This window comes from Triticum aestivum, chromosome 1D, assembly GCF_018294505.1.
Source record: "Triticum aestivum cultivar Chinese Spring chromosome 1D, IWGSC CS RefSeq v2.1, whole genome shotgun sequence".
Classification (NCBI taxonomy): Eukaryota; Viridiplantae; Streptophyta; class Magnoliopsida; order Poales; family Poaceae; genus Triticum; species Triticum aestivum.
The window spans coordinates 98,730,964-98,758,122 of NC_057796.1; the positions used below are offsets into that span (position 1 = coordinate 98,730,964).

The window sequence follows — 27,159 nt, forward strand, 5'->3', positions numbered from 1 at the left end:
AGTCTCAATCACTACAAGATGCTAGGTGTTACCATCACAATCGACCTTGCTATCATGCTAATCACCAACCGCTAATGACACTTTGGTGCATAACATAAAACATAGCCGGCCATCCTCTTTCCAAGATGCACATATCATTATCATACAAAAAATTACTTGACCAAGCAAAGAAAAGTAAATTTATCTTGCTTGCCAAATGGAAAAAATCTCCTTTTTTAAACTGCACAAAACTCCATTTCCGAGCCACCTCTTCCCTCTCCTTTTAACACTCTCTCCCCCATCGGCTACTCGAAAAAAAAAGAACGGAGAGAGAAAAGGAAATAAAAAAGCGAAGGAGGGCTGCCAGGTAGCCAGCCAGCTTCCCCTCTCCTCTCTTCCCCCAATTCGCCCTCAAATCCGCCGCCCCGCATTTCCCGAGCCCCCCCGCAGATCTGGGACCCGACCCTGCCGGATCGCCGCGCCGCCGCGGGACTCGCGCGATCGGATCCTGCCGCACCCAGTCGCCAAGTTGGCGCCGCAGCGGAGGTCGCAGCGCCTCGCCGGCGGCGGCGCGGGGTCCGCCGCCGCCGCCGCGGGTGCCGGAGGGGCGTCCGCGCAGGCCGCCGACATGGGGGACTCGAGCGACGCCGTCATGGCGCGGTGGCTGCAGTCCGCGGGGCTGCAGCACCTCGCGGCCTCGTCGACGGGCCCCGCCGGGGACCAGCGCGGCGCCGGCGTTGGGGGCCTTGGAGGCGGCGCCGGAGGAGCGGGCATGCTGCCGAGTTTGCTCATGCAGGTGAGGTTTCTCGGTCGAAATGTTTGATCTAACCTAGTTCTTCGGTTGCCGGATTGGGAAGACGCCGTCTGGTGCGTTCCAGTGTTGTATCGTGTCTTCCCGATTGTATGTAGAAATTGATCGACCGAACCTTGTGATTCAGGGGCTGCGCCAAATAGATTGGATTGACTTGGTTTCTGGTAGAATTTATTGGCTACTGGCTTGTGATATCTTAAGCTGCATTATCCGATCAGTGCAGTAAGAGTATACCCGCGAAAGGCCATGGTTTGCAAGATCGATACGCTGGGAATGGTACTCACCAAGTTCCATCTGTTTGATGGAGGGCCATCATGTAGCTGGGGAGGGAGTGTGGATTGATTCAGGGGCAAACTGGCGTGGACCCAATAATAAAGGGAGCTAGCATCTCTTACTAATTATTATACTGGATAGGCGCATCAGCTTACTTCATTTCCAATAGTCTATGGATTTGTAGTGCTTGAAGTTTACACAAATTTGATGTAGAGGTGTGCATAGTTGAAATGGGCTATTATTTTTTAGTTTCTTGATGATGGTCACATGTCATAAGCTGGCATACATCTCTTACCTAGTGCCTTTGAAGTTCATGCTCATATTGGTAGAATAATCTGAGAAAAGTTGTTCATACACAATTGTTGAATTGTTGTCTGATGTTGGTTGGATGAGGAACTGCAGTTTTTTTCTTCTCGAATTCAGATTGTAGATGCCATCTTTTGCACTGACCTAACTGGATTATGTCCTTCTCGGACTTCCATTTGACCCGTGTGGTAGTTTAGGTTCCTAGGGAGCTAAGCTAAACATGAAGGACATATGTTTCATTTTTATGCAGATGGATGCCAAATTTAAATTAGGAAGTTAACATTGAGCCTGATCAGTTTTTTTTAAATGGCCTGACCTTGGCATCAATTTATAGTTATTAGTCATGTGCGATGAAATCTTCTTTTTTCAACTACAGCAGTTTGCTTCAAGTTTTGCATGCCACGAGGACTTTACTAATTATAGTTTTCCTATAGTTTTACAGATAGGGAAATGGGTATTATTTTTTTGTTCTTGATGATGGTCACATTCCATAAGCTGGCATACATGTCTTACCTGGTGCCTTTGAAGTTCATGTTCCTATAGGTAGAATAATCTGAGAGAAGTTGGTCACACACAATTGTTGAATTGTTGTCTGAGGAACTGCAGTTTCTTTTGTCTCGAATTTAGATTGTAGATGCCATCTTTTGCACTGACCTAACTGGATTATGTCCTTCTCGGACTTTCATTTGACCCGTGCGGTAGTTTAGGTTCCTAGGGGGCTAAGCTAAACATGAAGGACATATGTTTCGTTTTTATGCAGATGGATGCCAAATTTAAATTAGGAAGTTAACTTTGGGCCTGATCAGTTTTCTTTAAATGCCCTGACCCTGGCATCAATCGTTGTTAGTCATGCGCGATGAAATCTTCTTTTTTCAACTACAACAGTTTGCTTCAAGTATTGCATGCCACGAGGACTTTACTAATTATAGTTTTCCTATTGATAGCCTTCACCAATGCAAAATGCTGTCAACATGCGCGATTGCAAACCTTACATTTTGTTATTTGGTAGGGCTATGGACCACAGTCAGTTGAAGAGAAACAAAGGCTGTATATGCTGCTGAGAAACTTGAATTTTAACGGAGAATCTTTGCCTGCATCAGTCTCTGAGCCCTATACACCAACTGCTCAGAAATTTGGCAGTGGGACTTCCGCAGAGGGTCTGTATTCACCTGAACTTAGAGGTGAACTTGGAGCTGGTCTTCTGGATCTCCATGCTATGGATGACACTGGACTTCTTTCTGAGGTATGTCTCCAAGTCTTGTCTGCAAAGTGCCCGTTTTCTATCTTAGTTAACCGTTTGCTATCTTAGTTAACATCCGTGAGTTAATGGCAGTCCGTACTTTATGTTGATTCATGGTTTGGAAATGTCTTCATGCAGTCCATTTCAGCTTACTGTGTTTCCTTCTTACAGGATGTAGATTCAGAACCATTTGAGCCTTCACCCTTTATGCCAAAGGAAATTGATGATGATGAGGATGATATGATAACAGGAAGCCAGCTAGGTCCAGCTGATAACTATAATGCAGTGACGAGTGAAAAGGAGATCAGTACTAGAGAAAATAATGTAGCGAAGATCAAAGTTGTGGTATGATAATCTCTTTAGGTTGTTGTTTGTGACTTGTCAACACTAAACAGATATACCTGACTTAGTTGAACAACAAATTCAGGTAAGAAAGAGGCCCCTGAACAGAAAAGAGTTATCTCGAAAGGAAGATGATGCTGTAGCTGTGCATGATTCATCTTCTTTGACAGTTTATGAACCTAAGCTGAAGGTATGCACTGTTTGTCTTCGGGACGTTTTATTATGCCTGCATTATTATTACTTCTATTTTTATTTAACCTTTAATAGTTTACTCTATAAAAATCAATTTATTTTACTTTTTGAATGTCTGTAACGCATTAGATAGCTGGCATATGAACACAAGAGGGATTAGCATGCTCATGTAAATGTCCATATCCTACTCATTTGGTGGAGATCCTATTTCACCTTTTTATTTGAATCTGAAAGTGCCAACTGATAACCCTTCTTCATAACCACTACAGCATAGCTACCAGATAGTTGTGTTGCTTCCCAATGATGCTAGCATGCATTTGTGATAACATCACCTGTTTGTTCTTTGAAATGGCCAGGTAAAGTTAAGTTTGTTTCAGTTATGTCACAAGTTCTACTGTAATAGTGACTTAACTCGCATGTTGGATGTACTCTACTGCTTCAAAGTGGCAAATTCTTCAGAAAAATGGAATTGAACCCACATTCCAGATTCAGGGTGCTTAAATATGGTTATTCAGAAGATAATTGTAATAAAATATCACAATTAACTGAACTCCTATTAGTTCCTGTTTATCTGCTGTGTTTATATTTGTTTCTGCAAAGTAGTGTTTAATTCCTTGTTGGGATGGCCATAAATTAACATGACTATAAACTGCCAAGAATTGAAGTGCTCCTGGTGATTGTTTTCATGGTCTTCCTTTTATGTACATTAACATATTATTTCTACTGGAAGGTCGACTTGACAGCTTATGTGGAGCAGCATGAATTTTGTTTTGACGCTGTCCTGGATGAGGATGTTTCTAACGACGAGGTATTACTTTTTCTCTTGTTTGAGTGCCATCTCGTAGTATAATTATTCTCAAAAAAATTCTTTCTATGGCATTAAAAACTGCATATTATATAAATTGCTTCATCAAGTTCAGTTTTTGCTTCTATTGTTTTGAACTTGGGACAGAACTAGTAATTGGTGGCAAGTTAGCTTGACACATGGGGGTTTCTTGAACACATGATGGTTTGGCAGTTGTTGAAGAAAAACAGACGGTATTTGAAAATTCGCGTGGGGCAGCTGCCGAGGCTGCCCCACCCCCAGTACACCCCTGAACTTGGGTATATGAGGAAAGTGCTGCGATCCTGTCAGCAGCCTGCGAGTATGAATTACCCTGTCATTTATAACTAAGACATTGGATTATTTTTTTGCCGAGGGAATGTAAGATATGGCCAAAGCAGCCTTTATATTAGAGACTGCTCAATCCCCATATTCGATTGCTGAAGTAGCAACATGACTGTTGACACAAGTTTGTTAGCCTATATGCCCATACGGCCATACCTCTCTTTGCTCAGTTGCTCTTCAATGTGTCAGCTTGATTCCCAAGTATTGTTCTCTAACTCTGCTCAAATCACATGCTCACCAACCAATGTGTCTTGACTGTACAACATTCTGTTCCTGCCCATCATCATTATTTGTGTGCCTTGGCCCGCCACGCTAGTGCTTGCATGCCCACTTGTATGGCAGCTGCAGCTCTGCTTGAATTATTTTGAGCAAATTTGTTCAGAGCATGGTTGATCACTGTGTTACTCGGCTACTCTGCAGTTATGCTTCATCATCCATCCAACTTCGGAATGGCAATTAGCTGGTGCTAAATTTGGACTACCAATTTCCAGTTTACATAGTTGTACCATCATTTTTCTACACAATGCTATTCTTTTTCTCCATCATAGTGAATGTGGTGTACACTACATTTTCAGTAAATTGATTTGCCTTTTGAATTCTCTGGACAGGTGTATCGTGAGACAGTGGAACGCATTATACCAATAATATTCCAGAGAACAAAAGCAACATGTTTTGCTTATGGACAAACAGGTTGAGCAATAGTGTTTTTTGCCGAAAGCTATACATACATATTGTATTTCTTTAAGCACAAAGAGTCATGGTTTCTGTGATTTCAATAGTGTGTAAAGTATTGTTTCTCTTCCAAACGCTATTTTTTTTGTCAATTTTCAGTAGGCTCATGCAAAAGAGCACAGTTCTTGTGCAAATAATTGTAGTATTGAACTGGGGATCCCAAACTTCTGAAATAGTTCACTGTCTACTATTTTCCCTTTGGTTGACTTCTGTATTGTAGCTCTGATGTGATTAACTGAAAGGAAACTAAACACTTTTCTTTAGCTGTCTAGATTGTGTACTAGCTCCCCTTGTGATGTTCTTAATCATTCCGGTTCATGAGCAGGTAGTGGGAAGACATACACAATGCAACCTTTGCCTCTGAGAGCTGCTCAAGACATGATTCGTCTTTTGCAACAACCTGTCTACCGGAATCAAAATTTTAAGCTGTGGCTCAGCTACTTCGAGATATACGGTGGGAAACTCTATGATCTTCTATCAGACAGAAGGTTGGTTGTTGTACACTTGCCTATTGCCTTTTTCTTTCCCGGGGCTGGTAATGGATGCATGCACATACTAACATTAAGCATTTCATTGATAAATCCATATTTGGGAATGCTTAGTCAAAATGTTGGGTAGTCTTTTTTTTAAGTTGCATTTGTTGTGTTCTATATTTGTTTGCTACTTCTGAAATAATGTCAGTGCCTTTTGGTTTAAAAATTGAATCTCAGAGCCACATTTCTGTTTGAAGTTTGGAACATTTATCATATGAGATTTACTGCTGCTCTGTGGACATCTAGCCTGGACTTGGATTTTGTGATCGGGACAATACTTTTGAAGGATTTAGTTAAACTGAAAATTCTCATCATTTTTTCTTTTGTAGACACTTACTGATGAGGGAGGATGGCAAGAAACAAGTTTGCATAGTCGGTCTGCAGGAATTTGAGGTTTCTGATGTCCAGGTTGTGAGGGAATATATTGAGAGGGGAAATGCAGCAAGGAGCACAGGGTCTACAGGGGCCAATGAAGAGTCATCGAGGTCACATGCCATTCTGCAACTGGCTGTGAAGAAGCATATTATAGTAACTGAAACTAGGAGACAAAGGGACAGGGATGCCAATGAAGCTAAAAACACAAAGGCAGTGGGAAAAATATCTTTTATTGATCTTGCTGGAAGCGAACGTGGCGCTGATACAACAGATAATGATAGGCAGACAAGGTGTTATTTTTGCCCCCAGATTCATTTGCCTATTATATTTCCAAACATTAACCTGGTACAGTTAAAAAATTTATTGACATGTATCTGTTATTATCATATCAGAATTGAAGGTGCAGAGATAAACAAGAGCCTCCTTGCTCTGAAGGAATGCATCCGGGCCCTTGACAATGATCAGATACACATTCCTTTCAGAGGAAGCAAGCTCACAGAGGTTCTCCGTGACTCATTTGTTGGCAACTCTAGGACAGTGATGATTTCTTGCATTTCTCCCAATGCAGGTTCATGTGAACACACGTTAAATACGTTGAGATATGCCGATAGGTAATAGCATGAAACATACTTCATAAAGTCCAATTCACATGTGGTAAATCATCATTTTAGACTGCTTCTGGCTATTAATTCAGTAAATTTGCTGATCAATTGACAGGGTTAAAAGTCTTTCAAAGGGTGGCAACACAAGAAAGGAGCAGTCTACTGCACCAACTATTCCTTCCATGAGGGAATCTTCATCTGCTCCATCCTATCCTTTATCTGTTGAGGCTGATGAAGTACCCAACCAGATCCAGGAGAAGAGACCTGTCGATATATCTAGGAGAGGCGCTGAAAATTTTACCTCCAACTCTTCGATGGAGCCTGACAGGAATAACTTTAGTATGATCCCAAGTTATTCTAATAGAGGAAAAGAGGAAAATGGTGCATCTGGTTTGAATGATAGAGAGAGGGTTGATTTTAGTTCTGTCCGAACTGTTTACAACAGTAAAGCACAGTTAATTCAGAATTCAGCAAATGCACAAGAGGATGAAAAGGTTACCAGAGTCTCACCTCCCAGGAGGAAGGTCATAAGGGAAGACAAATCTGAAAAGCAGAACTACATGAAAAAGGATAGTGGAATCGAGGCAAGTCGGCCTGGATACAAGGTGCAGCAGGTAAGACAGTTGCAACAGCAGCAACGACCAACATCTGCTTCAGCTTCTCAGGTTTCGTCAAGGCAATCTGAAAAAGAAAGTTCATGCGATGATGTGGAGATAGATGCCATTCTCGAGGTAAACAATATTTTGCTGGTATTTCTGTCTTATTTATCCTGAATGGAACTTGTGGTGTAAATCTTTATTTTGTCTATTAGGAAGAGGAGGCCCTCATTGCAGCTCACAGGAAGGAAATCGAGAATACAATGGAGATCGTGCGTGAAGTAAGTTCCAGTTCATGTGCTGAGTAATTTCTGTAATTGTTTAATTCATGCTCTTTCTTTTGGGTTTCATCTCCATAAGAGTGGCTGAGTTTTTACGTTGGCTTGCCAAGCCTATCACAACCTTCCTCCTTTACCCGGGCTTGGGACCGGCTATGTTGAGACAACATAGGCGGAGTTTCACCTCTAGCCTACCCCAACTTGTTTGGGACTAAAGGCTTTGTTGTTGTTGTTGTTTGTTTGTTTGTTTAATTCATGCTCTTTAGATCCGTGCTAAATTATTTTGTCCATGGTACTGAGGTTCCTACCATCTTATGATGTAAGGATACATACATTAATGTACTCCTATGATAAAGATGGTGCCATATCTAGCACTTACAATTCCAATCATTCTAGAGAGAACTAGTTTTATTAGCTCTAATCTTAGCCCCTCATCGGAAAAGAAAAGAAACTTGAGTAGTCCTGTAGGGGTTTAAAAAATTATTAAACTTTACAATCTTAGTGGCATACCTTGTAATCAGTACTCACCTGCTTACGATCACCATGGTTTGATCGGAACTTCTGAAGTTGAAAGTAGGTTGTCTTCTTGATCCTCTGACAGTCGTTTAATGTTTGAGAACTTCTGTTATCTTTAATCATGCTCGGACAGTATTAAGTGTGTTAGCATGCTGATAGTAGCCGTTCTGTCTGCAAATAACCGTTTCAAGACTTGTGCCAGTACTTTCTCTTTGTGTACATGAAACTTACCCATTTCATTCAGTTCAGTGTTGGTGCTCCCTTCTTACACCATTAGTCACTTAGGATATATTACTCGGATACTAAGTCCTCGTGCTATAAACTAAGTGCACATTATTATTTTTTCTCAGGAGATGAACCTTTTGGCAGAAGTTGACCAACCAGGCAGCCTTATTGACGACTATGTGACACAATTGAGCTTTCTTCTGTCACGCAAGGCTGCAGGCTTGGTCAGCCTCCAAGCACGCCTTTCAAGGTTTCAACAGCGCCTCAAAGAGCAGGAGATCCTTAGCCGTAAGAAATCATCCAGATAGCTGGTCATCGCTCATTGACTCCGGCCTTTTGCCTGCTCAGTAAATTTACAGGAGCTTGACCGCATTTCTTGAGATGTTTCTCTTCTGTGGTCTCCTGTAATGTTGGACCTGAGCAAGGAGCTAAAAGAAGACATCGCATTGGCTCAGGACTGGGTGAGTTGACTGGTTGATGCCATTTCGTACTCGGTTGTCAGGTTTGATCACCAGTTTGCGAGTAGTCCTTCTCACAGTTTGGCTGCACGGGCTTGTTTTTTTTCCGGCAGATGCATGGCTTGCCCTCAATGCCGTTTTCCTTTGTATGAGGAGACATCCGACGTAACTGTTTGCAGATATGGATGGGTTGATTTTTGGCAGCGGCTACTGTACTATTGTGGACACAGATACATTATTGTTGTATTCTTTACTGATATTGTTTTCGTCAACAAATGAAAATGTGTGTTTGTGTGTGTGGCAAAGGACTTGAAAGTTTTCTCCCCATTGTGCCCAGTGAAAATTTCAGACAGGTATGATTATGAATGGTTTATGACTAGTGATCTGCGAAGTGTGCACAACTGAATTTCAGTTGTCATTTGTGTTCTTGTGAGAGTTAGCGCATCACAAAATATTGCTCTTGTATCTGGCTTTGTACATTAGATCTGCAAGCCTCTCATCTCATTTCCTATGACTTTCATATTGCTATGTTTTCCTACCTTATGAACCAAAGGAGGCCTAGAATACTAGAGGCTCCCTTACTGAAAATGTCATATTCCTACGATTTTCCTACCATATGAACCAAAGGAGGCCTAGAATGCTAGAGCCCCCTTATTGAAAATGAGGTTAAGCATGCCATCTTTGACTCGTATGTTGATGGAGCCCTTGGCCCTGATGGGATTCACTTCCTGTTCTATGAACACTTCTGGGAGCTGATTTAAAAAGATACTCATGGACATGTTTGAATGATTTCCTTGTAGGGACCTTAAGGGCATCTTCAACGACGACCTGCAAATTTCCTCTCCGTGGATATGGATGCGGGAGGTCGTCATCCAACACTGCCCTCATATTCCCTTCGTGCGGAAATACTTGTCGGAGGAATGGATTTGCCTATATGTATTTTAGTTATAGATACATTCATTTTTATCCATTTTTGCGATAAATAATTCCGGACAGTTGGAGTACATTTCAAACACTTTATGAATCAACCGGATAAAGTTCATCCAAATCGGCCGGTATTCATCAAAATTTGGATAGAAAATAGCACAAATCATCCATACATAGCATGCAAATTAAGTCTGTTACAACAATGTCTAAAATTTGACTAGATTAACTGCATATCCAACAAGTTTTGCATCAACAGATCATGCCCTTCTACATATACTTTTCTTTCAGTTTCATCCAACAATGTGTACTTAAATGACCGTCCCTCTGTTCTGTGGTACATCACGGCAGCGCGTGCGGGCTACATAATGTGTAGACCAACATTGAGTGAACGAATCAATCAACAAGTTCAACAAGAGGAAGCAAAACTTACGATCTCGTCCTCTGCCGCGTGCAATGGCCACCTTGCCTCCAGCTGACGAACCACATTGCAAAACTTGGTGATGCTAGTCTGGGTAGCGTACAAGCGATACGATAACGACCTCACATTGCGTTGTAGAATAATGTACATGTCGTAGGGCGCAATGTGCTTTCGTGTGTGAAACAATTCATGCACTTGCTCCCAGAAGGTCCCCTCTATGCTCCTGCCTACGAAATCCGCGGATACGACCAACTGATGTCTACTACTCAACCTTCTTCTTGTAGACATTGTTGGGCCTCCAAGTGCAGAGGTTTGTAGGACAGTAGCAAATTTCCCTCAAGTGGATGACCTAAGGTTATCAATCCGTGGGAGGCGTAGGATGAAGATGATCTCTCTCAAGCAACCATGCAACAAAATAACAAAGAGTCTCTTGTGTCCCCAACACACCCAATACAATGGTAAATTGTATAGGTGCACTAGTTCGGCGAAGAGATGGTGATACAAGTGCAATATGGAAGGTAGATATAGGTTTTTGTAATCTGAAAATATAAAAACAGCAAGGTAACAAGTGATAAAAGTGAGCGTAAACGGTATTGCAATGCTAGGAAATAAGGCCTAGGGTTCATACTTTCACTAGTGCAAGTTCTCTCAACAATAATAACATAATTGGATCATATAACTATCCCTCAACATGCAACAAAGAGTCACTCCAAAGTCACTAATAGCGGAGAACAAACGAAGAGATTATGGTAGGGTACGAAACCACCTCAAAGTTATTTTTTCCAATCAATCCGTTGGGCTATTCCTATAAGTGTCACAAACAGCCCTAGAGTTCATACTAGAATAACATCTTAAGACACAAATCAACCAAAACCCTAATGTCACCTAGATACTCCAATGTCACCTCAAGTATCGGTGGGTATGATTATACGATATGCATCACACAATCTCAGATTCATCTATTCAATCCAACACAAAGAACCTCAAAGAGTGCCCCAAAGTTTCTACCGGAGAATCAAGACGAAAACGTGTGCCAACCCTTATGCATAGGTTCATGGGCGGAACCCGCAAGTTGATCACCAAAACATACATCAAGTGAATCACGTGATATCCCATTGTCATCACAGATACGCACGGCAAGACATACATCAAGTGTTCTCAAATCATTAAAAACTCAATCCGATAAGATAACTTCAAAGGGAAAACTCAATCCATTACAAGAGAGTAGAGGGGGAGAAGAAACATAAGATCCAACTATAATAGCAAAGCTCGCGATACATTAAGATCGTGCCAAATCAAGAACACGAGAGAGAGATCAAACACATAGCTACTGGTACATACCCTCAGCCCCGAGGGTGAACTACTCCCTCCTCGTCATGGAGAGCGCCGGGATGATGAAGATGGCCACCGGTGAGGGTTCCCCCCTCCGGCAGGGTGCCGAAACAGGGTCCCGATTAGTTTTTGGTGGCTATAGAGGCTTGCGGCGGCGGAACTCCCGATCTATTCTGTTTCCCGAAGGTTTTAGGGTATATGGATATATATAGGAGGAAGAAGTACGTCAGGGGAGCCACGAGGGGCCCACGAGGGTGGAGGGCGCGCCTCCCTGCCTCGTGGCTCCCCCGTTTCTTTCCTGACGTGCACTCCAAGTCTATCGGGTAGCTTTCCTTCCAAAAATAACTTCTCCACAAGATTTCATTCCGTTTCGACTCCGTTTGATATTCCTTTTCTTCGAAACACTGAAACAAGGGAAAAAACAGGAACTGGCACTGAGCTCTGGGTCAATAGGTTAGTCCCAGAAATAATATAAAAGTGTTTAATAAAGCCCATAAACATCCAAAACAGATAATATAATAGCATGGAACAATCAAAAATTATATATACGTTGGAGACGTATCAGCATCCCCAAGCTTAATTCCTGCTCGTCCTCGAGTAGGTAAATGATAAAAACAGAATTTTTGATGTGGAATGCTACTTAACATATTTATCAATGTAATATTGTCTATTGTGGCAAGAATATTCAGATCCATAGGATTCGAGACAAAAGTTTAATATTGACATAAAAATAATAATACTTCAAGCATACTAAGAAAGTAATCATGTCTTCTCAAAATAACATGGCCAAAGAAAGCTATCCCTACAAAATCATATAGTCTGGCTATGCTCTATCTTCATCACACAAAATATTTAAATCATGCACAACCCCGATGACAAGCCAAGCAATTGTTTCATACTTTTAACGTTCTCAAACTTTTTCAATCTTCACGCAATACATGAGCGTGAGCCATGGACATAGCATTATAGGTGGAATAGAATGGTGGTTGTGGAGTAGACAACAAGGAGAAGATAGTCTCACATCAACTAGGCGTATCAACGGGCTATGGAGATGCCCATCAATAGATATTAATGTGAGTGAGTAGGGATTGCCATGCAACGGATGCACTAGAGCTATAAGTGTATGAAAGCTCAACAAATGAAACTAAGTGGGTGTGCATCCAACTCGCTTGCTCACGAAGACCTAGGGCATTTTGAGGAAGCCCGTCATTGGAATATACAAGCCAAGTTCTATAATGAAAAATTCTCACTAGTATATGAAAGTGACAACATAGGAGACTCTCTATCATGAAGATCATGGTGCTACTTTGAAGCACAAGTGTGGTAAAAGGATAGTAGCATTGCCCCTTCTCTCTTTTTCTCTCTTTTTTTTATTTTTTTAGGCCTTTCTCTTTTTTTATGGCCTCTTTTTTTTCTTTTTTTTCCTTTTTGTCCGGAGCCTCATCTCGACTTGTGGGGGAATCATAGTCTCCATCATCCTTTCCTCACTGGGACAATGCTCTAAAAATGAAGATCATCACCCTTTTATTTTCTTACAACTCAACAATTACAACTCGATACTTAGAACAAAATATGACTCTATATGAATGCCTCCGGCGGTGTACCGGGATATGCAATGAATCAAGAGTGACATGTATGAAAGAATTATGAACGGTGGCTTTGCCACAAATACGATGTCAACTACATGATCATGCAAAGCAATATGACAATGATGGAGCGTGTCATAATAAACGGAACGGTGGAAAGTTGCATGGCAATATATCTCGGAATGGCTATGGAAATGCCATGATGGGTAGGTATGGTGGCTGTTTTGAGGAAGGTATATGGTGGGTGTTTGATACCGGTGAAAAGTGCGCGGTCTTAGAGAGGCTAGCAATGGTGGAAGGAAGAAAGTGTGTATAATCCATGGACTCAACATTAGTCATAAAGAACTCATATACTTATTGCAAAAATCTACAAGTTATCAAAGCAAAGTATTACACGCATGCTCCTAGGGGGATAAATTGGTAGGAAAAGACCATGGCTCGTCCCCGACCGCCACTCATAAGGAAGACAATCAATAAATAAATCATGCTCCGACTTCATCACATAACGGTTCACCATACGTGCATGCTACGGGAATCACAAACTTTAACACAAGTATTTCTCAAATTCACAACTACTCAACTAGCATGACTCTAATATCACCACCTTTATATCTCAAAACAATCATAAGGAATCAAACTTTTCATAGTATTCAATGCACTTTATATGAAAGTTTTTATTATATCCCTCTTGGATGCCCATCATATTAGGACTAGTTTCATAACCAAAGAAAATTACCATGCTGTTCTAAAGACTCTCAAAATAATATAAGTGAAGCATGAGATTTCATATATTTCTTCAAAATAAATCCACCGCCGTGCTCTAAAAGATATAAGTGAAGCACTAGAGCAATAACAAACTACTCCAAAAGATATAAGTGAAGATCAATGAGTAGTTGTATAATTATGTAACTATGTGAAGACTCTCCCATTTAAGAATTTCAGATCTTGGTATTTTATTCATACAACAAGCAAAACAAAAGAAAATAAAATGACGCTCCAAGAAAAACACATATCATGTGGTGAATAAAAATATAGCTCCAAGTAAAGTTACCGATGAACGAAGACGAAAGAGGGGATGCCATCCGGGGCATACCCAAGCTTAGGCTCTTGGTTGTCCTTGGATATTACCTTGGGGTGCCTTGGGCATCCCCAAGTTTAGGCTCTTTCCACTCCTTATTCCATAGTCCATCGAATCTTTACCCAAAACTTGAAAAACTTCACAACACAAAACTTAACAGAAAACTCGTAAGCTCCGTTAGCGAAAGAAAACAAAACACCACTTCAAGTTACTGTAATGAACTCATTCTTTATTTATATTGGTGTTAAACCTACTGTATTCTAACTTCTCTATGGTTTATAAACTATTTTACTAGCCATAGATTCATCAAAATAAGCAAACAACACACGAAAAACAGAATCTGTCAAAAACAGAACAGTCTGTAGTAATCTGTAACTAACGCAAACTTCTGGAACTCAAAAAATTCTAAAATAAATTTGTGGACCTGAGGAATTTGTCTAGTAATCATCTGCAAAAATAATCAACTAAATAGCACTCTCCAGTAAAAAGTTGTAGCTAATCTCGTGAGCGCTAAAGTTTTGTTTTTACAGCATGATCATAAAGACTTCACCCAAGTCTTCCCAAAGGTTCTACTTGGCACAAACACTAATTAAAACATAAAACCACATCTAACCATAAGCTAGATGGATTATTTATTACTAAACAGAACCAAAAAGAAAGAAACTAAAATAAAATTGGGTTGCCTCCCAACAAGCGCTAACGTTTAACGCCCCAAGCTAGGCATGATGATTTCAATGATGCTCACAGAGAAGATAAGAATTGAAACATAAAGAGAGCATCATGAAGAATATGACTAGCACATTTAAGTCTAACCCACTTCCTATGCATAGGGATTTTGTGAGCAAACAACTTATGGGAACAATAATCAACTAGCATAGAAAGGCAAAACAAGCATAACTTCAAAACTTTAAGCACATAGAGAGGAAACTTGATATTATTGCAATTCGTACAAGCATATATTCCTCCCTCATAATAATTTTCAGTAGCATCACGAATGAATTCAACAATATAACCAGCACCTAAAGCATTCTTTTCATGATCTACTAGCATAGAAATTTTATTACTCTCCACATAAGAAAAATTCTTCTCATTCGGAATAGTGGGAGTATCACAAGAGACTTGAATACTATAAATTGTTTCCACATTAAAAGAGTAATGTTCAGAAAAAGGGTACTCATAATCATGACAAGTTTTATAAATATAATCATCACTACTTTTTATAGCATAAGTTTCATCACAATAATCATCATAAGTAGCAACTTTGTTCTCATCATAATCGATTGAAACCTCTTCCGAAATAGTGGATACATCACGAAATAAAGTCATGACCTCTCCAAATCCACTTTCATAAATATTATAAGATTCAACATCCTCCAAAATAGTGGAATCATTACTTCCTAAAGTTGACACTCTTCCTAACCCACTGTCATCAATATAATCATCATAGGTAGAAGGCATGCTATCATCATAACAACTTTGCATATCAAAACTTGAGAGGCTAAAAATATCATCTTCATTAAACGTAGCATCCCCAAGCTTGGGACAAACATTAATTGCAGCAAATATGTTCTCAAAAACATCATCTTCATCAAACATAGCATCCCCAAGCTTGGGCCTTTTCATATCATAAGCATAATCACTCTCATCATTAATAGTATGGATAGCACCAATAGTATAGCAAACATTATTATCATATTCTTCCAAGCAAGTGCCAAAAAGGTTTTCAAGATCATAAGAAGTATCATTATCTTCCCAATCATAATCATCACAACAAGCAATAGGCATAACGAGATCATCATCAAGTGCATCATCTTCCACAATTATTTTTGATTCATTTTCATGAGGCACAACAATAATAGGAGCAACATTATTTGGGAGAGATATCTTTTTACCTCTCTTCCTTTTTCTTTTCTTCTTCTTCACCACATCATGCGTGGGTTCAATCCTCTTTTTGGAGCTCCTTATTGATGAGATTGGTTGAATAGAAGGCTCCTCCTCGTTACCTGATCCATCATAAGAAACAATAGGAGAATACTGGGAAGTCTTTTCCCTTTCGTTAGTATTCTCTTCATCTTCTATTTGTTTTCTTTTCTTTATGTAATTGGCAATATAAGGATTTTCAATGCAATTCACCGCACAATACATATAAATCTTCTCTAGATCAAAACCAAGAAGTTTATAACGGGCAAATTCTGGAAGATGCTTAGTTATATGTTTCATTTCTTCGTAGCCCATAAGCAAACTAAGTTCATTATAATGTGCAAGGGAAATCAAGTCATCACAATTTTTGGACACGATCAGATCATGAAACAATTTGCATCGGATAGCTAAATGACCCTATCATTGCAAAGTCCACAAGTACGGCCAAGAAAATTTAAATCTTCAGCACAAACATCTAGCCTTTCTTGCAACAATTTAGTTTCTAAGTGCTTATGCCTCTTGCAATATCTATCTTCCCTATTTGGTGTGTACTTGCAAACCCGATGCACTCCACAAAAATTGACATGTTTATAGGAGACATTTTCATCATAACTAGTGCAATCATCATTAATACCATGGATATTCAAGGAGTTCATACTAACAACATTGCAATCATGCTCATCATTCAAAGATTTAGTGCCAAACATTTTAATGCATTCTTCTTCTAACACTTTGGCACAATTTTCTTTTCCATCATACTCACGAAAGATATTAAAAAGATGAAGCCTATGAGACAAACTTAATTCCATTTTTTTTGTAGTTTTCTTTTATAAACTAAACTAGTGATAAAACAAGAAACAAAAAGATTCGAGTGCAAGATCTAAAGATATACCTTCAAGCACTCACCTCCCCGGCAACGGCGCCAGAAACTAGCTTGATGTCTACTACTCAACCTTCTTCTTGTAGACGTTGTTGGGCCTCCAAGTGCAGAGGTTTGTAGGACAGTAGCAAATTTCCCTCAAGTGGATGACCTAAGGTTTATCAATCCGTGGGAGGCGTAGGATGAAGATGATCTCTCTCAAGCAACCCTGCAACCAAATAACAAAGAGTCTCTTGTGTCCCCAACACACCCAATACAATGGTAAATTGTATAGGTGCACTAGTTCGGCGAAGAGATGGTGATACAAGTGCAATATGGAAGGTAGATATAGGTTTTTGTGATCTGAAAATATAAAAACAGCAAGGTAGCAAGTGATAAAAGTGAGCGTAAATGGTATTGCAATGCTAGGAAATAAGGCCTAGGGTTCATACTTTCACTAGTGCAAGTTCTCTCAACAATAATAACATAATTGGATCATATAACTATCCCTCAACATGCAACAAAGAGTCATTCCAAAGTCACTAATACCGGAGAACAAACGAAGAGATTATGGTAGGGTACGAAACCACCTCAAAGTTATTTTTTCCAATCAATCCGTTGGGCTATTCCTATAAGTGTCACAAACAGCCCTAGAGTTCGTACTAGAATAACACCTTAAGACACAAATCAACCAAAACCCTAATGTTACCTAGATACTCCAATGTCACCTCAAGTATCGGTGGGTATGATTATACGATATGCATCACACAATCTCAGATTCATCTATTCAATCCAACACAAAGAACCTCAAAGAGTACCCCAAAGTTTCTACCGTAGAATCAAGACGAAAACGTGTGCCAACCCCTATGCATAGGTTCATGGGCGGAACCCGCAAGTTGATCACCAAAACATACATCAAGTGAATCACGTGATATCCCATTGTCACCACAGATACGCACGGCAAGACATACATCAAGTGTTCTCAAATCATTAAAGACTCAATCCGATAAGATAAATTCAAAGGGAAAACTCAATCCATTACAAGAGAGTAGAGGGGGAGAAGAAACATAAGACTCAACCCGATCTATTCTGTTCCCTGAAGGTTTTAGGGTATATGGATATATATAGGAGGAAGAAGTACGTCAGGGGAGCCACGAGGGGCCCACGAGGGTGGAGGGCGTGCCCTAGGGGGGAGGGCGCGCCCCCTGCCTCGTGGCTCCCTCGTTTCTTTCCTGACGTGCACTCCAAGTCTATCGGGTAGCTTTCCTTCCAAAAATAACTTCTCCAGAAGATTTCGTTCCGTTTCGACTCCGTTTGATATTCCGTTTCTTCGAAACACTGAAACAAGGGAAAAAACAGGAACTGGCACTGAGCTCTGGGTCAATAGGTTAGTCCCAAAAATAATATAAAAGTGTTTAATAAAGCCCATAAACATCCAAAACAGATAATATAATAGCATGGAACAATAAAAAATTATAGATACGTTGGAGACGTATCACCAACCATGCATCACACAACTCATTCTCCATGCTTGAGTAGCTCGCCATCCTTCTTACTCTAAAAAATGACATAGCGTTCGAAAATAAGCTCAATGGTGTTTGACCGAACACCTGCCGAGCGTGGTGTCCGCCATGGAGGTCGCCTGCAGGGGGACGGAGTGTACTTGGGTACAAATGGCTCCAGGGTGGACACCACCGTTTTAGAGGTGAGCGGATGCGTCGGTGCTGGTTGCGGACGTCTGGCAATGCCTCTGTGGCGGCTGGAGATGTACAATAGCGGCGACGGAGGTGGAGGGTGCAGATGCAAAGTAAGGCGAGGAAGGGGTGGAGTGGAAGGAAATGAGACCGGGAGGGGGAATTGGGTGGGCCGGGGGTGTCGGAGTCCTACGTGTCTGCTGTTTGGACTCCCACAAAACTCCCCCCACGTTGTCTCCAATTTGCGGCAGAAAACACGCCCGGACCGCTCGGCGGACCGATACATGCCCGTGTTGGATGGCTTCTACGGTCCGAACAACGCGACCCGGACGGACGTGGGCGGTTTGAGGGTCGGCGTTGGAGATGTCCTAAACATTTTTATGTTAAACTTTGCCATGCCTACTGCTACTTGTGAGATGCGCTGGGTTTTTCCTCGAGGAGGAAGGATGAAGCAATATAGTAGCTGATAAGTATTCCCCCAGTGAGAACCAAGGTTATCGAACCAATAGGAGAATCACACCAAGCCTAGTGAACAACACCCGCACACATAAGAGCAAATACTTGCACCCAACGCGGGCAAGAGGGTTGTCAATCCCCTTGAACTCGTTACTTGCAAGGATTAAATCTGGTAGTGGTAGATGTATAACTGCAAAACAAAAAAAGTAAATAAATTGCAGCAAGGTATTTTTGGTTTTTGTAATCTGAGAAATGTAGACCCGGGGGCCATAGTTTTCAATAGGAGCTTCTCTCTTGAAACATAGCATGCGGTGGGTAAACAAATTACCGTTGGGCAATTGATAGAAAAACATGTAGTTATGATGTTATTCATGGCAATGATCATGTATATAGGCATTTCACTCGTGACAAGTAGACCAAAACGATTCTACATAGTGTAAGACAGAACAGACTCAAGCAATATGAATAAACCCCGTCGTTTTACCCTTAATGGCAACATTACAAATACGTGCCTCGCTACCCCTTCTGTCACGAGGTGAGGACACTGCAAGATTGAACCCATTACAAAGCACCTCTCCCACTGAAGAAAAATCATTCTAGTTGGCCAAACCAAACAGATAGATCAGAGAGAAATACAAAGCTATAACAATCATGCACAATAAAGTACAGTAAAGACTCAATTACTTTCAATGAATAATCTGATCATAAACCCACAATTCACCGGATCGCAACAAACACACCGCAAAAGAAGATTACATCAGATAGAACTCCATGGAGATCATGGAGAACTTTGTATTGAAGATCAAAGAGAGAGAATAAGCCATCTAGCTACTAGCTATGGACCCGTAGGCCTGTGGTAAACTACTCACACATCATTGAAGGGAAGCAAGGTTGATGTGGAAGCCCTCTGTGATTGATCCCCCCTCCGGCAGAGTACCGAAAAAGGCCTCTAGATGGGATCGTGGAAGAACAGGAGCTTGCGGCGGCGGAAAAAGTGTTTTGGATGGCTCTATGTTGGTTTCAGGATTTATGGGAATTTATGGAGTTAGAATTAGTTCAATCAGAGCTCCGTGGGTCCCACAAGCTCACGGGGTGCCCCCTGGGGGCGTTCCTGGTGAGCTTGTGGCTCTATCGTAACTCCCCTAGTCTCCTTCCGAGGATCCTAGGGTCCCTTCTGGTCCAGAAGAAATCATCGCAAAGTTTTATCGTGTTTGGACTTTGTTTGGAATTGATTTCCTAAAAAACCAAAAAAATACAGAAAACAGGAACTGACACTAGGCACTGAGTTAATAGGTTAGTTCCTAAAAATGATATAAAATTGCATATAAAGTATCTAAAACTGATAATATAATAGCATGAAACAATAAAAAATTATAGATACGTTGTATCAGCATCCCCAAGCTTAATTCCTGCTCGTCCTCGAGTAGGTAAATGCCAAAAACAATTTTTTTGATGTTGAATTCTACCTAGCATGTTTATCATGTAATCTCTTCTACGACATAAATATTAAGAAACGATGAAGTAATTGATATCAACATAATAATATCCATGACTATAAGAACATAATAATTACCGTTTCAAAATATACGATGCTCAATGAATGTTATCCCTACTCATTGAATTATGTAAGCATGGCATGTCTCCGCCTTCACCGCATTTAAACAAATAATGAGGCTGGGCAACTCGCTCCCAGGAGCCTCCCCCGATTCAGCCTTCGTTGGCCGTCCGATCTGTTTTCTGGTGTGTCTGGACCGTCAGATCTTCACTTCACAGTCAAACCTAATTTTCAACTCGCAGTTGTTTTAGTTGTCCAATGACAAGTGGGCTCACGTCCGGCGCTCGTTGACTGGGTTGGCTGTTTCCGCGTGCACTAAGTTTTGCCCAATGAGATCGGCGCGCTCCGCACCCAATCGTCGCCCCACTCCCACCCCACCCGCCTAACCCTAGCGCCCTTTCTCCTTCCCCTCCATCCCACCAGCCGCCGCACCCCTCCCTCTCTCCCTCATCCTCTCCTCACCCGCAGCCGCCGGCCTTCTCTCCACTCGCCTCCTCCTCTCCTCTACCACGTTGTCGTCGATCCACCGCCGGCCTTCTCCTCTGCTTGCCTAGGTCATCGTCGTGGGAGAGCAGCGGCGGCGGGGTCTTCGCGGTGCGGATGGGGCTGTAGGGGAAGGAGGAAGCCGGCGAGGAAGGCAAGCAACAGCGGGGAAGGAGCTGGGTGAGCGATCCTAGCGGGTGGGAAGGGGCAGGGCGAGGCCTCGCGCACCTGCCGGCGGCCGGCAGGTCGAATTGTTGCGCCACCGCGTCGTCGCCTCCTCTGCGCCATGAGGTGCCACCTCTGCCTCCACCCCCCCCCCCCCCCCCCCACCAGGCTAGGAGCTCGAGGTGAACAGGCGGTGGGAAGGCGAGAGGAAGCAGGAGCTCATCTCTCCTTCAATGGCTGCCTCATGCATCTGGAGTATAAGGAGGACAACACGTGCCTGTTGGAGGCGACTTGAGCGATGCAGGCCAGCGGCGAACTAGGTGCTCCACTCTTTCTCTCCCTCACTTCCTTCCTCACTCATATTTTACTTTGCTAATATTTGGATTTATAAACTTGACGTGTGCAGAGATTCGAAAGTGGTCTTCTTCCAATGGCTCTAATGGTAATTAATAACCTCTTTTGGTGCTTCACCTCGTTCTTATATATGATGTACAGAGAATGCAGTTGTGTCAAGTTTGCTGTCATTCTCGTGCTGCAACTGGTTTGGTATATTTGGTTAATCGTAACCAGCAAAGAGGAGTCACATACGTGCCTGCTATTTCTTTATGTTGTTGTATGAAGTGTTCCTTCAACTAATCAAGCAACCTGACATTAGTACTTTGTTTAATTAATATCACTCTCATCAGAGAGTATGATATCATTTAGCTAGCCTCCTTTCTTTGGAAGAGGGATAGTGTAAAGGTTAGAAATGGGTAACGGAATGAGTGTTCTCATTTTACTGCCCCTGGATTTAGGGAATATATATGCGTATATATTGATGCTCATCGTTGCTATATCTGGCTCGTCAGGTGCATGCTAGCTAGAAGTTCAGATCTGTAATCAATATATATACTTGAACTAGAAAGGTCGATTCTGTGTCTTGATTTTGTTTAGGAATATTAGAAAGTTGAGTAACCTTGTTCTTTCTAAAATAGGGATATTCCTGGGTGTTGTTTACTACTTCTATTATGTTGCTTATTTTTGTGGTTCCGTTTGAACAGGATGTGCACTCTTGTCTCCGTCATTATACCTATTTTGGAATCCATGGCAGCATGTTGTGCTTTGTCGGCACATTTGTGCATGTGTGAGGTCGCAGATGAACAAGCACCGAATGCTCATTATATTCTCCTCTGCTCTGATCTTCTATAGACATATCTAAGATGTACTTTATTTCCTGGTATTTCCTGAGATTCTGGACTGATTGTTTGACAGTGACTATTATGTAAAAATGTTTTCAGTTGCTGTTTAGTATGGATGCCTCCATGGTTGCATAGGCATCCATGGTTCTGTGAGGAGGTTATCTATGCCGTTCTGTTTTATATAGATGTCTAATTAGGTAAGCAATCACACATGGTCCTGTTATTTGTTTGTTTCTTTTGATCATCTTGATGTTGAGTTGCGGGTTTAAGCATTTTTCCTTGAAATGTTTATATGTGTGTCCAGTTGTTTTTGATGGTCTGTGATTTTGTTTGTGTTTAGTTTACACATCTCTCCTGAGGATCTTGCTACCCAGCTGTATTGCTATATTTCCTATAATACTGAATTAATTGTATTTGTACTGTTTTGGCAGCCCTAACAGATAGACAGAGGTCTCTACTGGCTCAGAATACTTGACATGAGGCACGTGTAAAATTGATTGTCTCTGGTTACTCTCGTGATCTGTATCCAAAGGGCAAGTCAGGTCTTGGAATGCTGAGGTGAGACTTTCCATGGCCTCTGTTTTTCTTGCTGGGTGGATTCCACGTTACTTCCTTGGATGTTTAAAGGTTATTATATCCTTGCTCCCCTTTTTATCGGCAAGCATTCTCTCATCTTCCGGTAACTCGAGTAAGATGCAACACACTAATGCTTTCTTAGTCTGGTTTGTTCTTGCAAAAAATAATTGAAGTGTGCAGACAGGCAGAATGGAAACACTAAAGAGAAGTTTCATACGTACTAATAGCTGGAGTGATTTCATACCTGTAGTAACCGTCTCAGAAGAAATAAGTTTCAGCTATTTCTAAAGATATTAGATCATAAGATTATTCTTCAGTTAAGATGTTTGCCATGGACTAATGTGTATACGGCTGGAGTGGTCCAGATTTGTTACAAGCTCCTTGTGTTGAGGAACGTCAAAGTGGGGAAGTTTCTATTATTTTCGAAACTATTATTCAAATGCTGAAGTGTAATTTATCACACCCCTGAGCCATAAGATATACACATTTTACTGTACAGTCACTAAGCCTATGTTATCAAGTTTTATCTTAGTAGTGTATTACCAATGTTTACAACTGTCCAAGTAGTGTGTTTCAAAAATAGAAGCAATGTGGCTCACACTGATCAATCACATGTTTTATCTCAACGGATTTTCTAAATTTTGACATGCTGTTTTGAAGTATATATTGGCATGATGCTGAAAAAGGACCTGAGAGGTGAAGTTTTATTATCTATCCTGGTAGAATAATCCAAAGAAGATATGTTTTACTAACCAATCTATATGCCTAACTGTGCTGCTATTGTTATTATTTTCTTAATGGATGCGCCTAAAATTGTTTTGGTGCTCTTCTACCAAGATTGACCAAATGAGTGTTCTGCTAAAGTAAAAGTCGTAAGACTGAAATAACATGGGTCAGCCTTTGTATGTCTGCCAGTGCTACAAACTATTTGAATGAGAGATCTGAAAATACATAGCACATCGTATGTCCACAGTTGTGATGATGGTAGGTGCAGAGTCTTGGCCTGTTCATTACATAATTTGAAAGCATGTAGAGCTTCAGGTTTATGGTTCAGTATATCATTGCAAAGTAGTTTATGGCTCAGTATATCACTGCAGGTTCCTTACACCGTCAAATTTCAATGTTTTTGTATTTTTGTCGATGGAACCATGTTCTTTGACTATAAAGTAGCAGAGATTTATTTTCTTATCAACTCTAATCCCTTTTTGATGCATTGCAGGTTTGCTATCAAACTCTCAAAAAAGAAAAAACAACTTTACTCTGTTTTTTGGAGAACCTTCCTGTAGAGTACCTCGACAGAGACAAATATGCGATCAAGAATATATTTGATCGATTTTCACGCAAAACTTGGAGGATATTTTTGCAGGTTCGTTGCTTGCTTTATTGTTTTCTTACTTTCCATTCTTCAAGACAATATCTTCCTAGCATTGCTCTATAAATTTTAATCCATCTTTTTGTTCTTTTGATTATCATGGCATACTCATCCTGTTTAATCCAAGCAAGGGCCTTCATGTTTGTAGATAGTTTGGTGCTCTCATGGTTATTTTTGTAGTGATTTTCCTTCTATTCATTATTTGGTAACCATCTACTGCAGCTCAGCTATTGTCCAGCTGCTGACCTTATGGCGAGTGATTGATGGTGCATGTTTTCCTATTAGTTTCTCTCTATGCCAATGTCTGAATTTTATCTTGCCGTTTTGCATTTCTACAGGCCTTTCATTCTCACTGTGATTCCCCGAGATGCGCTATTATTAGGCATCCACTTTCTAATAAAAATTTGGCAGTCAACTTGAAAAGAGTAGTTTATCTAGATACAGCAACCTTCCTTGCTTTTGCAAATAATACTTTATGGTTGACACTATAGTCTATTCCTGCCAAATATTTACACGTTAGTATAACCAGAAAGTCAGATGATCGTTCCATGTTGGTTAGCCGTGATAAATCAAATTTCTAGAGTAGCAGATGATTCATGTCAGGTTTCTTTTACAGATTGAAATATGTCTTGACTCTGAAATAAGTAGTACAACGTCCGGTTCTGCATAGCTGAAAGCATACTGTGGAAAATGGGACAGCCTTCTAAAGCTCTGAAACTACTATTTGTTGTGTGATCTGTATCCCCTTTTCATACTCTGTATATGCTTTCTACTTACTAGGAAAAAGTGCGTGAGAACGATGGCCTAGAGGATGTAAATTGCACTCAAATATATGCAGGTTTCTTGCCATACTAACTGTGCCACTATTGTATTTCAGGTGCTTCTTCTGTAACTTAGTGTATTTGGCTCTTCTCATTTCCTGGCGAGCTTTTTAGTCTGTACAGTTGAATCGTTGGAAGTTGTTCTCTACTATCTATAGAGGTTTTATCCAAAGTATTTGCTACCTGACTTGCTTTTTTGAAATACACTGTCCTGATAGACATATTTCCATGGGATTTTAGAAAAATATATGTGAATTTGCATACATTTTCTAAATTTCTATCTTTACTTATCCATGCTTCCCCATAAATAAATAGCAGGCTCAACAAAAATGAATGTTCGCTTGTGTTCAAATTTCAAGGAAGTGTGCTTCACGCTTCTCTTTCTGCAATATGTTTCAGAGTATATGATTTGATTTTCCTACTTTCTCAGTTACAATACTGTGTACTTCATTCCTAGCTTTGCTTTAGGAAATAGGTATGCAGGTTATCGAAAGCTCCATTTTTCTCCATTATATAGATTATATAGCTTTGTGATCGAAGGTAGGTTGTCACATAGGGGATGTTGCTTGTGAAAGTTATATACAGCCATGTGTCCCTGACAAAATAATCGCAGCTCATGTCAAAAGGATCAGGGAACCTCAACCATTTTTTCTGAAACATGTCTCAGCTCATGTTCCTACTTTCCCAGCTACACTACTACGTACTTCATTCTTACCTTCGCTTTTGGAAGTTACATTCTTTCTTTTCCCTCATACACTTGCTAACGATATTGGCGAAGTAATCCCCACTTCAGATTTCCCATTGAATGAATAACTAATTTAGATTGTTCAAAAATTGTAGGTAGATGAGTAGGAGCAAGGCATCACACTCCAGCTCTGAGAAGAAAAGGATATGAAGACAAAGATAGATGAGTGTTCTGGTCCGACGCAAAAACATTTTGCGTGTAATAATGAACTGTAATTTACCACAATCTCTCTAAAACAGGCCTACTTATTACCAGTCCGTTGCTTGCTTTTGTATTAGGAAGTATGACTCAGTCATATATATTTACATTCACGTTGTTTAGTTATGGTTTGTATGCATGAAAATACCATTTTAATCGAGCTTGAAAATTCTTTTGTGTAGTGAAATTGTATCTAGCAGTTTGTAAAGGGCAAATGAAACACATTTCAAATAACTCTTTAGTCTAAATTGACACCTTGTGCCATTAGACATCATAATCATAAATGGTTGCTAAAGAGTTTGAATTGGTAAAGTGGTTGCATCCGCTGTTACAAGTCTGGAATGTTCCTCCGTGCTAGAAGCTAATTTAATTTTGATAACACTTCGTGTTTGAAATGGACATTGTGCTGTTTGGTGTAATGGGTCATTTGTGTATGCAGAGAAATCAGAAATAATAGGAAAGGAGAAATCTCATCAGTTGAGTATGCTTCTCTCGCCCAAATGAGGAACCCAGGAAGAAAAGGGGATAAGTAGGCACTGTGTATGTAGGCGTGACTCCGAACGGTCCACACAAATTGTTCCTGGACCGGGCTAGGTAGCATATGTACCTTTCACATACCTGTGCCTCCATATGCACAACACAGAGAGGTTTTTCTTTGGGGCACATGAAAAATAAAAGTTTATTGCAAACACTGCTAAAAAATACATCCTTAACTGGTCTATAGATATTATACAAATGTTTTTTTTTCAAGCTCAGATTTCTGATCGTGATAAACATAATTTTAACTAAAAAGAATGCTTCCTTAGCTCATCTATGCATGTTATAGAAATATGATTTTTTTTCTAAAACTCAAATTTCTCATCGTGATAAACATATTTTTAATATCGAATATGTCCTTGCAAAATGAAACTATTTTCATCGACAACATGGCTTTAGCGGGTCTCTGCGCCATTTGGCGCAACTGGTCAACTAGTAAGTATAAATCATGAGCACCCAAATGTTAAACCATGCAATTGTATCATACTTTTTAATGTGCTTCAGCATTTTCAACCCCACTCAATACATGAGCGTGAGACATGGACATTAGCATTATAGGTGTAAAAGAATGCGGTGATAAAGATATATAGGAGATGTCAAAAAGGAAGAAAGTATCACATCAACTCGGTGGAT

General features: G+C 40.6%; 1 protein-coding gene and 1 long non-coding RNA gene across 6 annotated transcripts; both read left to right on the forward strand.

Annotated features, from left to right (window-relative positions):
- The first annotated feature begins 345 nt into the window (after nt 1-345).
- Nucleotides 346-8,953, forward strand: LOC123180553 (kinesin-like protein KIN-13A). 2 transcript variants are annotated; one of them, XR_006491111.1, is made up of 13 exons: nt 346-775; nt 2,379-2,612; nt 2,781-2,954; nt 3,037-3,141; nt 3,874-3,951; nt 4,920-5,001; nt 5,369-5,531; nt 5,906-6,241; nt 6,344-6,562; nt 6,669-7,284; nt 7,365-7,430; nt 8,294-8,629; nt 8,740-8,953. XR_006491111.1 is itself a non-coding variant. In XM_044592623.1 (12 exons), the coding sequence occupies exons 1-12, from the start codon at nt 608-610 to the stop codon at nt 8,474-8,476; spliced, it is 2,424 nt and encodes an 807-aa protein (XP_044448558.1). In that variant the 5' UTR covers nt 346-607; the 3' UTR covers nt 8,477-8,953. The 2 variants fall into 2 exon arrangements, 1 of the variants encoding a protein (XP_044448558.1); XM_044592623.1 differs by having other exon boundaries at nt 8,294-8,953.
- An 11,851-nt stretch (nt 8,954-20,804) lies between these two features.
- Nucleotides 20,805-26,170, forward strand: LOC123180554 (uncharacterized). 4 transcript variants are annotated; one of them, XR_006491115.1, is made up of 3 exons: nt 20,805-21,419; nt 21,506-22,835; nt 24,073-26,170. It is a non-coding gene; the product is annotated as an uncharacterized lncRNA (long non-coding RNA). The 4 variants fall into 4 exon arrangements; XR_006491114.1 differs by having other exon boundaries at nt 21,506-22,474; nt 22,709-26,170; XR_006491113.1 differs by having other exon boundaries at nt 21,506-21,541; nt 22,140-26,170.
- Nucleotides 26,171-27,159: the final 989 nt, after the last annotated feature.

Bases quoted from the DNA above. Each gene is read 5' to 3' on its own strand.
- LOC123180553 (XM_044592623.1), top strand. From the start codon at position 608: ATGGGGGACTCGAGCGACGCCGTCATGGCGCGGTGGCTGCAGTCCGCG. The intron at 776-2,378 runs GTGAGGTTTCTC...GTTATTTGGTAG, and splicing joins TGCCGAGTTTGCTCATGCAG to GGCTATGGACCACAGTCAGT. The intron at 3,142-3,873 runs GTATGCACTGTT...TTCTACTGGAAG, and splicing joins TTTATGAACCTAAGCTGAAG to GTCGACTTGACAGCTTATGT.